Raw genomic sequence first — 12,318 nt, 5'->3', positions numbered from 1 at the left:
AATTATATGTTGATAGCTAACCTAACAGGACAGCAATCATGGCAGAGTCTAGACAGACCATATAGACCAGGTCTAATTTCATTAACACACCATGTAATTTAATTCTTCCAGATTAGGATTAGATGAAATATTATGAATTCTATATCCCTGCTATTTCTCTCTTTCTCTAACATCGCCATGTGGGCATATATTCTGTGTGCGCGTGTTTGTGTACATTTACACTTCTACACACACACACACACACATACACACATGGTTCAGAGTTGCTGACCAAGCATGTGCACTCAGCATTATTTAAAGATAGTTGTTTCAATATGTTGCGTTGGTCAAACCTGGACAATGTACTCCCAGACAAAAATGTGTGTCTGTGTGTTTGTGTGTGTGTGTGTGTCGGAGGGGGGGGGGGGGGGGGGGATCTATGGAGTCTTAAAAGTGCTGTGCAGGCATGTGTGTTATTAGAGGGTCCTTCACAGATGTTACAGTGATTGATTCCATCATTTATTGTCTATGGGCGGAATATAATAAAATCATTATTACACTCCCCAGGCCCACTACACTGCCCAGTACTGGAGTACTTCATCTCTCTCTATCTTTCTTTTACTTTATCTTTTTTTCTCTCTGCCTTTCACTCTTTAACTCTCTTTTTATTTCTCTCTCTCTTTTCAATTTAAAATTGCTTTATTGGGATGACAATTTACAGTGCCAGTGCATTAGCCAAACAAACAACTGAATACAATTTAAAATTACACACTCGAAAGAACAATAAATAAAACAATTTATTGGAATTATAAAACAGTATCAGAAAAAGTAACTTACTTCTCTCCCATTCAAATATTTTCTCTCAAACACAACAAATATTCCCTTTTTTCCATGTCTGTCTATCCCATTCTCTCTCCCTCTCTTGCTTGCGCACTCTGCCTTGCCCTCTCCCGCTCTCTCTCTCTCTGACAGGTTATTGAGGTCTGTAAGGCCTTTTTCGTTGGTTTAAAGCCTACATAAAAGGGCGTAGGTTTGGTTTGAACGTGTGGGTGACTAATATCCCACTACCCTTTGCTGCTAATTATTGGGGCTCGTTTCAATGGCCTCTTAGCATGGGTAGGGGCATGTCCCTACTGCCCACTGATGGGCCTACATCTATGCCCACACAAGCCATGTGAATCCATCAGTGAGTGAATTCTAACTTCCTTCCATTTTCACCCATATCCCTTCAAATCTCATTACACTGGAAGAACCGAACATTTGATGTTAGCGGAGAGCTTCTGTTCAATGTGGTTTCAGAGCATAGCCTGCTTGGCAGTCGCTTCAGTTTAGAGCTGCCCGTCGTCCTGTCCTAGTTCATTGAGACCAGAGAGGTCACATAGGCCTACACTGGATTCTTAGATGAAAGTAAAATAGCGCCATGTGCAGTAGAAAGCCAAGTCCCTCGGTGTCTCGTCCAGAGTCTGTCCCCAAAGCAAGCAGTGAAAAATGACGGTGGTGGTTGAAGGTGGATTTGTCCTCCTGTTCGGGACCGTTCCTCACGTGTTCTCCTGATCTTTTGAATCACCGTTTTGACAGTGGAGTGGGTAGTCTATAGCAGAAATAGCTTTCTCCTAATATCTTTAGGATATTACACATACCCTAGCTGTTTCTTTCTCACTGTATGTGCTATCAGAAGCTATTTCTTACTTCTGTGGGAGTTAATGACGGCTTTACGCAGTTCCTCAGCATTATATCATGTTTAGATGCATTCTGTAGCTCAGACGGATACCATTAGGCTAATATTGGATTTCATTAGCCTGTGTTGGTTTCTGAAAGGAACATTTTGAAATAGGCCTATAAATGATTGGGAGCAACCTAATCTAAAACCCATCCGTAAAATCCAACATTTTAAAAATAGCAATAATGGGTTGTGGACCCACTGATGAACGAACATTCAAAGAAATTGTTTTTTTTTTTTACGTTTAGCATTTAGCATTGCGTATTTGAGTTAAATGTGTTTGTATGCGGACAATTCAACCATTAAACTGTGCCAAATTTCACCAATGTAGGCCTGCCTTACGGTCTCATAAATGCTATGATGCGGGCTGGATATTAATTTGATCAAATGTATTGGCCTATCCGTCGCTTGTTGACGTATTGTCTTCATTTTGAACAGCCAAATCAGCAGATTCGCGAAAGCTGGCACCTACAAGACAGTCTGAGAGTGTTGCCCTGTGACCGGTGAGGCTACGGGGGAAGCTCTGAACGGAATGGGTCTCAAGGGAACCGCTAGGGCGGCATACATTTTTAATGAGGTGTTCGCGGGAAAGCTCTGCCTATTTTACGGGCGATAATAGCGCGTCTCAATCATTTCTGTGTTTTGTTTTAGTCTAGTATTTGTGCCGTGATAATTAGATAACCAAGAAATGGGGAAAGGTGACATATCAAATAGCCTAGGCTATACATTGACAACCCTAATTTCTAAATCCTAATGTTTTATAAAAATAATATCCTATACGCGCATTTAACCTATAGGCCTAAATGCCTATGGCTATAGGCCTAGAAATATAGCTACTTATAGGCTATATATAGATTAGGGGGGATGTTTCTAACAGATCAAGACAGAGAGGGCTGTGTGCAGGCAGAACAAAAGCCAGGTTGTGGCTTTTTTTCTTGGAAAGAAACAGAGAAACACAGACACCCCTATTAATGCAGAAACACGCATTTCAAATCACACCAGTCGTTCCCCAAAGGGAGCACACACGCAAATGAGCCGCCGTTTGACGAAACCTGAACGCAATATTCGTTTCCAAATGTTTCGTTTACTTCGCACATTTAATTTACATTGGCCTGTGTTCCAAGGTCAAAGAAAAATTCTAGACGCCATATCCATCAAATTTTTGTGCAAAATACCCCACGTAATTTTACCAAAGCCCGTAAGGCAGTCTCTTACGTGGTCAGCATGCACTGATGCTGTGAAGCCTATTATGGAATGATGTAGTCGATATCACGCTGGGTATGACCTACATTAAAGTATATGCTATCTAAATAGCCTATAGTGAAAAGATTCGTTTTCAAAGTAGTCCCAATATTTTCTAGCAGACATTTTAGACGGGGTTTGCCCTCAGATTGAAATGCTGCGGTCCTTCTACTGATCAATATGAAGTGACTAGATCCCGAGGATGCACCCTTATTAATAATGAAACAACACGCCTGCGCTCGATAATGTGTGTGTGTAAGATGATGGAAGGTGGAGGAGTAGGGGATAGGGTGCAGACTACGCATGCGCCAGTCTGTCTCCCAGCGTACTGGAACGGGTGCCTTCTCCTTCATGAATAATACTAATGAATAATGTCACTTGCCCGTGCACCTCTCAGGACACCACGCATGCACATGCACTAATACACAAGCACCAACACGCATTTCAGCAAGAAAACGAATATACACCGTCTATTTCCATTCGTTTTTGCAAGTGTTAATTTGTTAAAATCAAAACCACACAGTTATTTTCAAACATTAACCATTTTATTTAATATTCTTTATCATTCGTATTCTCAATATAAGCTACCTGTATAATAATCTGTTTTTAAAACTGTTGGGATAAAGTATCATTTTCTTAAAATCATTTGATATACATAATAGTCTCTCTTTTTTATCTTAGATTTGGAATAGTCCGTTTTTTTATATGCAACATCCCCTTTAACGAACAAACTAACAAACAAACGGACAAAAACAGAATACACGTCTCAGAAGGCAGTGGAGCATGGTCAATGCCTTGGCAACATTACATAAAGCTAGCAAAAAACTCACTTGTATATCCAGCTATAAAGATTCTGCGTTTTGTTGTAGGCTATCGTGCTACTGTAATAGGACTGATGACATGTGAGCCCCAGAGTGCTTCTCTAAATTGGGTTATTCTTTCATGAAGCGCATACTGATGCTAAATCCTACAATGCGCTTTAATTATCTGGCAACAGTCATATTTCAATTTCAAGCCATTGCTTCCAACTTTACTTAACCTCGTTGAAGATGTCGTATTGCCATAGTTTTCACCTGAAATCTCCTCACTTTAAAACTGCTTCTTAAAACTGGTTCCTTATGGGTTCCCGTAGATGTGGACTCTCTTTATTCTAGGGTGACGTATAGGCTATTGTAAGTTATAACTATAGGCTATCCTATAGTTATCTCAGGAAACTACACGCATCAGATCAACAAGCACCCAATACATTTATACTTGGCTCGATAAGGTATTATTTTGGAAAAATAAAAACGAATAAAGAAAAGTCAGAAGTGGAGTCTAGAACGTTAATGGCCTGGGCTTATAAGCAAATTGCTTGTATGTTCTCGTTGATCTCGTTTAGGAAAACGTAGTTGCAATCACCTGTGATAACTGTGATGTTTCTATGCCTAGGCGTCTATATTAATTATTTATAGCTGACTTTAATGCTATGTAATTCCACTATTGTAACCGGGTGAACATCCATCAAAATGTCATCAGCATTTCAACTTAACACCTGCTAAATATTTAATGTAACTGACCCCGAGGTCAGAGGAATATGGCGGAGCGCGCGCCGCTCCTGAAGACGACAGGCCAATGTCTCTGGCAAAATCAAGTCGCCTTCCCCGGGTGAAGAATACAAATCCATTCGGGTGTAGATTTTAATTCAAACGTCTTTTTTATGTCTTGTTGTTTTGTTTTCTTGATAGCTAACACTCGTTTTCTTGATTTTCTTTTTCTTCTTCTTATTTGTTTATTTGTTTATTTTGTCGCTTCTACTTTTGTATGTTTTTCTTAAAATGCAAGCCAAGTCACTAGGGCGGAAAGTGCCGTTAGGAGCAGGGTGAGGCCACGGGGAGCGGTGGATTTGGGCGCTCCATTACCGCCTCCACAGAGTTCAAACAAGCTCCCGCGGAACTCGAGGTTTCTGGATTCCTTCTTCAGCTTTTCCCAGAGGTCTGTCGCTCCTTCATGGCAGTCCGCTAACGCGGTGGTGGCGCAGGAGTGGAAGTCGTCCCAGTATCTGAAGAGAAGGGGGGATGGAGCATGCGTCAGTGAGACTATAAGTGAATTTCCAAGCTTTAGGACCAAAGTGTAAATGCATGCAGCGTTGTTGGATAAAGACAAATACAATAGAATGTATTATGATGACATGTTTTTTATTTTTCGTATAACGAACATCCAGCCTATGTATAAGGCTATTACAATCCAATGACAATGTCCATCCTTCTCAATGACTCTCACAAACACACACACACACTCACACAACCCAGGCCGGTATCACACTACAACAAGCCAAGCTAAGTTGACGCATGCTCCTCCACCCATCCTTTCTAACCCCTTGCAACCAGCAGTTGTTTTACTCAGCAGGGGATTTGAGGCAGGGGACTTGAGGCCGTGGGGGTGGGGTGCAAGAGGCAGGCAAGAGGGAGGCAAAAAGAGAATAGGGCAGACTAGGTGACATGGGACTGTGGTGATCTCAGTGATACAGATTAAACATGTGATGAACAGTTTTCTATTGATGTCATCTCCAGCCCAATGGCTCCTCCGGTCTAAGAATATATTCCCTTGCGCATGCACGGCACACCCACTGGTGCATGCACGCGGTCTCCCCCGGATCTGGCTCCATATCTAATCCAATCTAGACTATTGATGTTGACCCCTGAACTCAGCCTTGTCGATGGTATATCTCATTGCAATTAACGGGTGTGTGTGTGTGTGAAAGGGGGGAGTGGGAAGGCACATTAACGCACCCCTCCTGCTATACTGCACCTCGCGACTGTTGTGATGGAGCTGTCGAATTAAACTGGAGGCCCTCGTGCCATCTGGCGCACAGTGGTTCTCGTCTGTCTATACCCCCTCCCCATTTCTTCCTCGTTGCGTTTTTAAATGAAGGCAAGGGTTTCTAAGAACATTTACAATTATGTTCTAAGGTGTGGGGTTTCTCCTGAAATCAATTTTCCCAGAATCCAGATTGTGTTTCACATTTTTGTACATCAGTTTTTTTTTTTTAGGGTTACCCCATTGAAACAGGGAAACAGAGAAAGATAGAGAAGGGACTTTTTATGGAGGAGGGGGGTGGAGGTGAAAACCATCAATGTAACATACGTGCAGATCGTCTGTAAATTCTCCTTCTCCTCGAGCTCCTGCGGGTAGCTGGCCATGTTGTCGCCCAGTTGAAGCAAGCAGTTGGAGAAGCCCTTAAACACTGTATCACATCTCCCCGTGGCTCGCACTGCTTGCAGCAGGTAAGCTGAAGAAGAAGAAAAAATATTTTAAGATATTTAAAAAGTTCTCGTTATATGTTTGTAGGCCTATAATAAAGTAAAACATAGACAATTATTTTTTTCTGATAATCTGACATAGTTTCATGTATTATTTTTCCTTAATTCATTTAATGGTTTTTATGCATGTTAAAATAGGTATATTCCACGGCCTACTTAGTTCACCACATCGGCCATTCAGAAGTGTTTTGCAGGTTCACGAGATGCCTGCCTGCTGGCGTACTTCCTCGCACCACGACAGAGTGGAACAGTCACAAAGAAGATGAGGTAATGCGCGCGCTTCTCATCAGGACCACGAGCGTGGAAAAGGGGGTGTGTTCCATTTGCATGGGTTTTTAGGCGCGCGCGTGTGTGTGATGTGTGAAGGGGCGTGGTTTCTCGTGGTGCTGCTTTGGGTAATTCAGACCCATTAATGGGCGTCGTCCGTGTCTTATATAATTCATCTAATAGAGAAAATGACAGGCTTGTTAACGCTGCCCCCCCCCCCCCCCCCCTCCATCTGACCCCCACGAGCCCTGTCTCCAGTTTGCCAGGAGTGGGAAGTACGTGAGTATCCGCGGTTCGTTAGTCAGGAGATTCGGTCAATTGATCAGTTGTTACAAGACCATGTGGTTCCCGGTCGGTCGATCGGTCACAGAACCACACACCGTGTAAGATACACAGTTGTTTATCACGGCAGAATAAGATGACATGCAACCAGAGACCGTTTTTCGTTAGATTGATCACTGGATTGCAGCTGTACCCGTATGAATTGTGTAGAAATAAGGCTGTGTGACAAGCCAGCGTAAAAAAGAAAATTTATTGAATATGGCTTTTAAATTTGCATTCAAAAGCCTACTGCCTAGCCAATTTAATGATTGCTGGACGGTATCCCAACCAAAGCTTTAGATTCATCCCGTCATGTGGGTCAGCCGCTCAAAAATCCGGTTTAACCCAGCTGTCAGCAAAGAATGGGTCGCGGAATATAAACTCAGACAAGGTCACCGTCAAAATGTGTGAAATTGGACAATTTAAACATGTTGGAATTTAAAATGTAGCAAGTCTTCACTTCACAGAGTACGAGCTCTGAAGCATATTGAATGAGGGCTCGAGCGGGAAGCTCTTACTCACAGCCTACATAGCTTTATCTTTAATCATAATCAAATCAAGTTTTTACCTCAAAGCGTGGTGTCAGTGTACAATGATTGGGATCGAACAGGCAATACAATTCACAAGGGTATTCGATTCTTTAACAACCTAATATACCACCTAATCATGTCGAAAGAAGTGCCAGAAAAACGTTGAGCAGAAAGGGCAGGCCAAGAGAATATTCTACTCTACCAAAAAGAAAAACCTTTAGGAGTATACATGAGACCACTCTCTATTCAATTAGGCTAGGTTCTATTCGACTATAGGTTACCATAATTAAAGTTGTAGCCTAATTTAAAAATAGAAACTTCTGACCTTAACATAGGTTATGGAATCTTATTTGCAGCAGGTAAACCGTAAAACAGAGGTGAAGCCATCCAAGTGAGTGAAATGAGGACAGTGCCGTTGAGAACAAGTCCTCACACGTGTTACACGCACATCCATGCCTCCAGCTCAGCCCGCAGTGGATGCTGCTGCTACTTAATAAAGCCTGCTGGAACAGTCACACCCCCTCTCAGTCCGCAGCCACACACAAATCCTACTACGCATTCCGCCCTAAAGGTCCTCTACACCACAGAAAAAAGGACTAGAGAATCAGGTAGTAGGCTACCGTTCGGACGAACATGTCAAATTCAACCCATAGGGGATCCGAGCGTTTACAACAATCAAACGGTACCGTTTATAATAGCCGATAGGCTAGCAGGCTACGTCCTAATAGGCCAACTCTCGTTTGATATTGTAGTCTTGTGAAAAGATACAACCAATAATTGGGGAACGGGGACTTGGACCACTGGATAACGTGGCACAAATAGTTTAGTTTTAAAATAGCCAATTAAATAGGATTACGATCATGTCTTCGTTTTAAATGAAGCATAATTAGTTTTTCTCTGATTAAAACGACATTACGACATTTCCTTAAGAGATATTGATTAATATTCAGCCCAATGTTAACGATAGCCTATACATATTAGGCCTATTCATATGCTTAATTTTTTATTTTTCTCCAATAAATATGCTGATTTTAAATGTAACCTATGCTACCATATAGTTCGGCTATAGTGAACGGATGCACCGATAGCTTAACTCACAATTTTTTATCAGTTATTTCACAATTTTTGTATTCAATTCTTTTTGCTGACATTTTTCGTTATTATTTAAGATCTAAGAAAAACATTCCTACTTGAATCAAATCGGCTGGGGGTGGGGGGTTCTCCTATAAATGCTCCTCGGTTTGAAAGATGTAGACTAAATCGGAAAACAGCAGTATGTTATTTATAATTATATCTCTAGAAAATATAGCGCATAATGTTCCTTTTTACTGTTTTCACAGAAGCATTTAGACTTATATAATTGTATCATATTTCTCAGACATTATGGAGATATAGGCTACGGCACCCTCACGCTATAAGTAGCCTAACATTATTTATTGAAGCCCATTCCCGAGTGTTTGTTCTACGGGACTTTCAGTAGCTACACTAGGACTAGCCTATGCTGTAGAAATAGACCAGGATTAAATATTTTTTTCATTGATGGAATTTATATTGTTTTACAAACGTTCCTTTTTTGCCAAAATTATACAAGATATGTGCTAGACGCAAACACCTTGTTGCAAAATTATGACAATTTGGCACAATAATAACGATAAATCGTTATCCTATCGCACGTAATAGAATAGAATATAAAATAGACTAGAGGAATTAGACCACAGCTGGTACAAGGCGGGGAGGACCGGTGAAGTAAAGGATGCAACTCACCCAAGTGGACAGCTATAATCAGGGAGATGCACCTGCCAGACCGGGTCAATCCCATCCTACGGTCGGTAAAACCATTGGCGTCTGCAGATATTTAAAAACTTGAACGGAAAAACTATGTAAGAGTCTGGTTGTCACACATAGCCATCAACTTCCGAAGAGATTCCGTTATCGGGTTCCGTGTTTTTAGTGCTCCCGCGTTGCTTTTTTACGCACACGACCGGGCAGATAGGAGTGAAATGGTGCACCCCGTAAAGTGAGGGCGGTGATGCCTCGTTTTTTCTGCTCCCGAACTCTCTCTCTCTTTCACGCCCACATACCATGCTTGACGTAAAAGTGACTGTTGGACTCCCCCTCTCTCCATTTTCTCATTTGCTAGACAGGGCTAGTCCCCCCCCCCCCTCCCCTCCTTCCCTCCTCCTCCACGCTGCTACTCTCCCCTCCTCCTTCTTTTCTCGTACCGACAGTCATTAGAACTATGCGGTGATACCGGCATTTGGGTCACGGGCGCACGTGAACGCCCTAGACCACACCAACCGTTCATGTCTGGAGAGCTGAGAGTGCGTGTGGTGACCATTTATCGGGGATCTTAAATGCCACATTCCCTCGTTCGAGTTATTTATAAAGCGTACTCCACAGGGAATACATTTGAGATTTTTATCAGGATTATTTAGGCAGTATAAACGAATGAAACAAGATGATGCGATGGTGAATTTACCCTACATTTCTAGCCCAGTCTAAAACTACCCGGTTTTAGATAGCTAATCCTTGGCCTAAACTGTGACCTTGTACAAACTGAATCCAATCATACACTGAGAAAATAGACAACCACTAAACAGACAGCAAGATTTCTTATGATAGAAGCTTCTTAAAAGTGTTGAGGGTAGACTATTCTGGCTTTTAACCAGGGCTCCTGAAGCGTCACTGAATACCCGAGACTGGCGGTCATTCGATACCCTCTCAGTCTGTTTTAGATGTAGTGTTTTTCAAAATGATATATTTTGTCCTTTAACTGAATGAAAATGTTGACATTTACAGTCTCCCTCGACATTCTCGCTCGTAGCCACACACCAGACACATCAGTGCCAGTGCTTATTGTAAATGTGAGGTTTATATCCCCCTCCCTATATAGATAGAGTTTAAACGTCCAACCTTTCTTCTTCGAGATTAAAATGGGCTCACTGACGAAATTAAATCATTTAAAATTCAGTAGAAGGCGCAAGGTGTCCTAAGAGGTGTGCGTGTGAGGGAGAGAACAGAAAGACATAAGCGTCAGTCTAACATAAATTAATGGTAGACTATGGAAGAAGCTAGAATACCATTACATTTTCTCCTCCCCAAATAAAGGATCTTGCCCCTTCCACTCCTGCTGACGTCAGCGGTATTTAGTAGCGAGCCAATGAGTTTTACTTCTCCCAGTGCCAGACCCGCGACGCACCGACCAGAATATTAAAAAGTTTCCCCAAGGCGCTCGCGCAGTGAGGGAGAATCCTCTTACAGTGCGAATAGTGGACAGCGGCAAGGACCCCTCTCAGCCGCGCCGCGCGTGCACCACGCTGCTGAGTAATTGAGTCCCTAGACAGTTCATTTTGCTACCGGAGACTGCGCTGTAATGTGTATAATGAAGACTGTATCGAAGAAAAAGGCGTCCAAGCCGCTCCTAGAGCGGACGTCCGTGATCATAACTTTAGGTGTTCTGATGTGCGATGTTATTTGACCTTGTTGCGAACTAGCTCTTTGCCCAATAACCTTCCGCAATTGCATCTCCATAATCCCAAAAAGCAACAGAGACACAGAACACCAGTAAGGTTATTAGTAGGCCTAGGCTATCACCACATTTTTTGGCGTTGGCCAACAGGCAGGTCGATACACGGTGGGTGCAGTAGACGGCCGTAGAGGCCTGCAACTTGCAGACCCCGGCTGCTATTATGCTATGGTCCTCACTCTCGTCTTCCTATCTGGCTGGAATGTTCGAGAACGATGTCACACAATACTACACTAGAGGCGAGGGAACACAAGACGTCACCAGTTGGAGAAAATTCCTGAATGAGGCTTTCGGTTGGTTGGTTGGTTAGTTTTGCGTACTAGGGTAGGTCTGACCGCGGTATTGCTCATCCCCATTGATAAACTGATGTCTTGTCGCCTCCTGGTGGTGTATGTCTGTTATTACATAATCACACTTCGGACAACCATTTGAAGATATTAGTTGTAAAAAAGTTCACAAATAAACAGTTTTTTAAAATATTTTTTCTTCCTCTTTTTGTCCACACCAGTCACATATCTCCTCTCCCCTGACTCAGATTTGAATCTGTGCAGTATGGATCATGGGACCTAGAAGACATTGGTCACTTAAACTAACATAACCACACACACAGACACACATACACACACACACATTTACATTCACACGTAAACAGTCTGTCACACTAAGTCAAACAGTCACACAAACGCACATCCTCTGCCAGCCTGGCACGTTAACACATACAGTAGTTTCTACTTTGTTCCTTTGTCACTGTCAATTGCAAATGGTGTCCTCTGATGTCCTCCATAGAAAAGCCTAAACAGGGTGTGAGATGTGTCAACTTACATCTCTGATTTCTCCATGTTTGACTGGATGAGGATAACTTGCCAGCAGGACGCCAGTCACATGGTCCTTATTTACTGCAGGAACCCCTCATATCAGCAGAAACAGAGCAAGAGAAATGCTGACAGCCCACTAAACTATGGCTGGTGTATTGATGCTGCTGAGGGCCTTGATAAGAGGACCAGATTTTAATATTTCCCAGAGTCACAGAGCAGGCTTGGGGTCTGTTTAGATCACAGCCAGTGAGGCTGAGATGACATGATCCTGGGTCAGTTTTTACTCTGACAATTAAAACCCCTCAGTATATCCATCACCGGAAGGTCTGTCTGACCCAGGCAGGAAGTGTCAAGAGTGTGAAATTATCTGTGTTTTAAGAATGAGGAACTGTACTATGTCACTGTGACCAGATATCCTGCTGTAGCCATGGCAACCCAGATGTACTGTAGAGCATACAAAAGCTAAGGATTAGCATGATAAAAACTGCAAAAAACATCAAAGATATGTAACAGTTCTCTAACAAAGAAGACAATGAGAACCATTAGAAGATGATAACAGCGGAGCAGTCATGTTCTGTAAGGTGAATCAGAGCAGAGTGGACATTCAATGTAGACT

At 42.4% G+C, this 12,318-nt stretch overlaps 1 protein-coding gene across 1 annotated transcript; it reads right to left on the bottom strand.

Annotated features, from left to right (window-relative positions):
- Positions 1 to 3,513: 3,513 nt before the first annotated feature.
- nrn1a (neuritin 1a) lies at positions 3,514 to 9,357 on the bottom strand. Its single transcript, XM_084703367.1, has 3 exons — positions 9,126 to 9,357; positions 6,068 to 6,212; positions 3,514 to 4,982 (listed from the first exon to the last, which is right to left on the bottom strand). The coding sequence occupies exons 1-3, from the start codon at positions 9,178 to 9,180 to the stop codon at positions 4,754 to 4,756; spliced, it is 429 nt and encodes a 142-aa protein (XP_084559493.1). The 5' UTR covers positions 9,181 to 9,357; the 3' UTR covers positions 3,514 to 4,753.
- Between the last annotated feature and the right edge of the window lie 2,961 nt (positions 9,358 to 12,318).

This window comes from Hypomesus nipponensis, chromosome 8 (assembly GCF_054491055.1).
Source record: "Hypomesus nipponensis isolate SF chromosome 8, ASM5449105v1, whole genome shotgun sequence".
Classification (NCBI taxonomy): Eukaryota; Metazoa; Chordata; class Actinopteri; order Osmeriformes; family Osmeridae; genus Hypomesus; species Hypomesus nipponensis.
The sequence above is the reverse complement of the archived record's forward strand: the minus strand, read 5'-3'. Positions and strand labels throughout refer to the sequence as shown.

What these genes read in the sequence shown, in the direction of transcription:
- nrn1a (XM_084703367.1), bottom strand. Translation starts at nt 9,180, where the DNA reads ATGGGATTGACCCGGTCTGGCAGGTGCATCTCCCTGATTATAGCTGTC. An exon ending in GATTATAGCTGTCCACTTGG is followed by an intron (nt 6,213 to 9,125) that starts GTGAGTTGCATC and finishes CTTCTTCTTCAG; the next exon opens with CTTACCTGCTGCAAGCAGTG. An exon ending in AATTTACAGACGATCTGCAC is followed by an intron (nt 4,983 to 6,067) that starts GTATGTTACATT and finishes CCTTCTCTTCAG; the next exon opens with ATACTGGGACGACTTCCACT.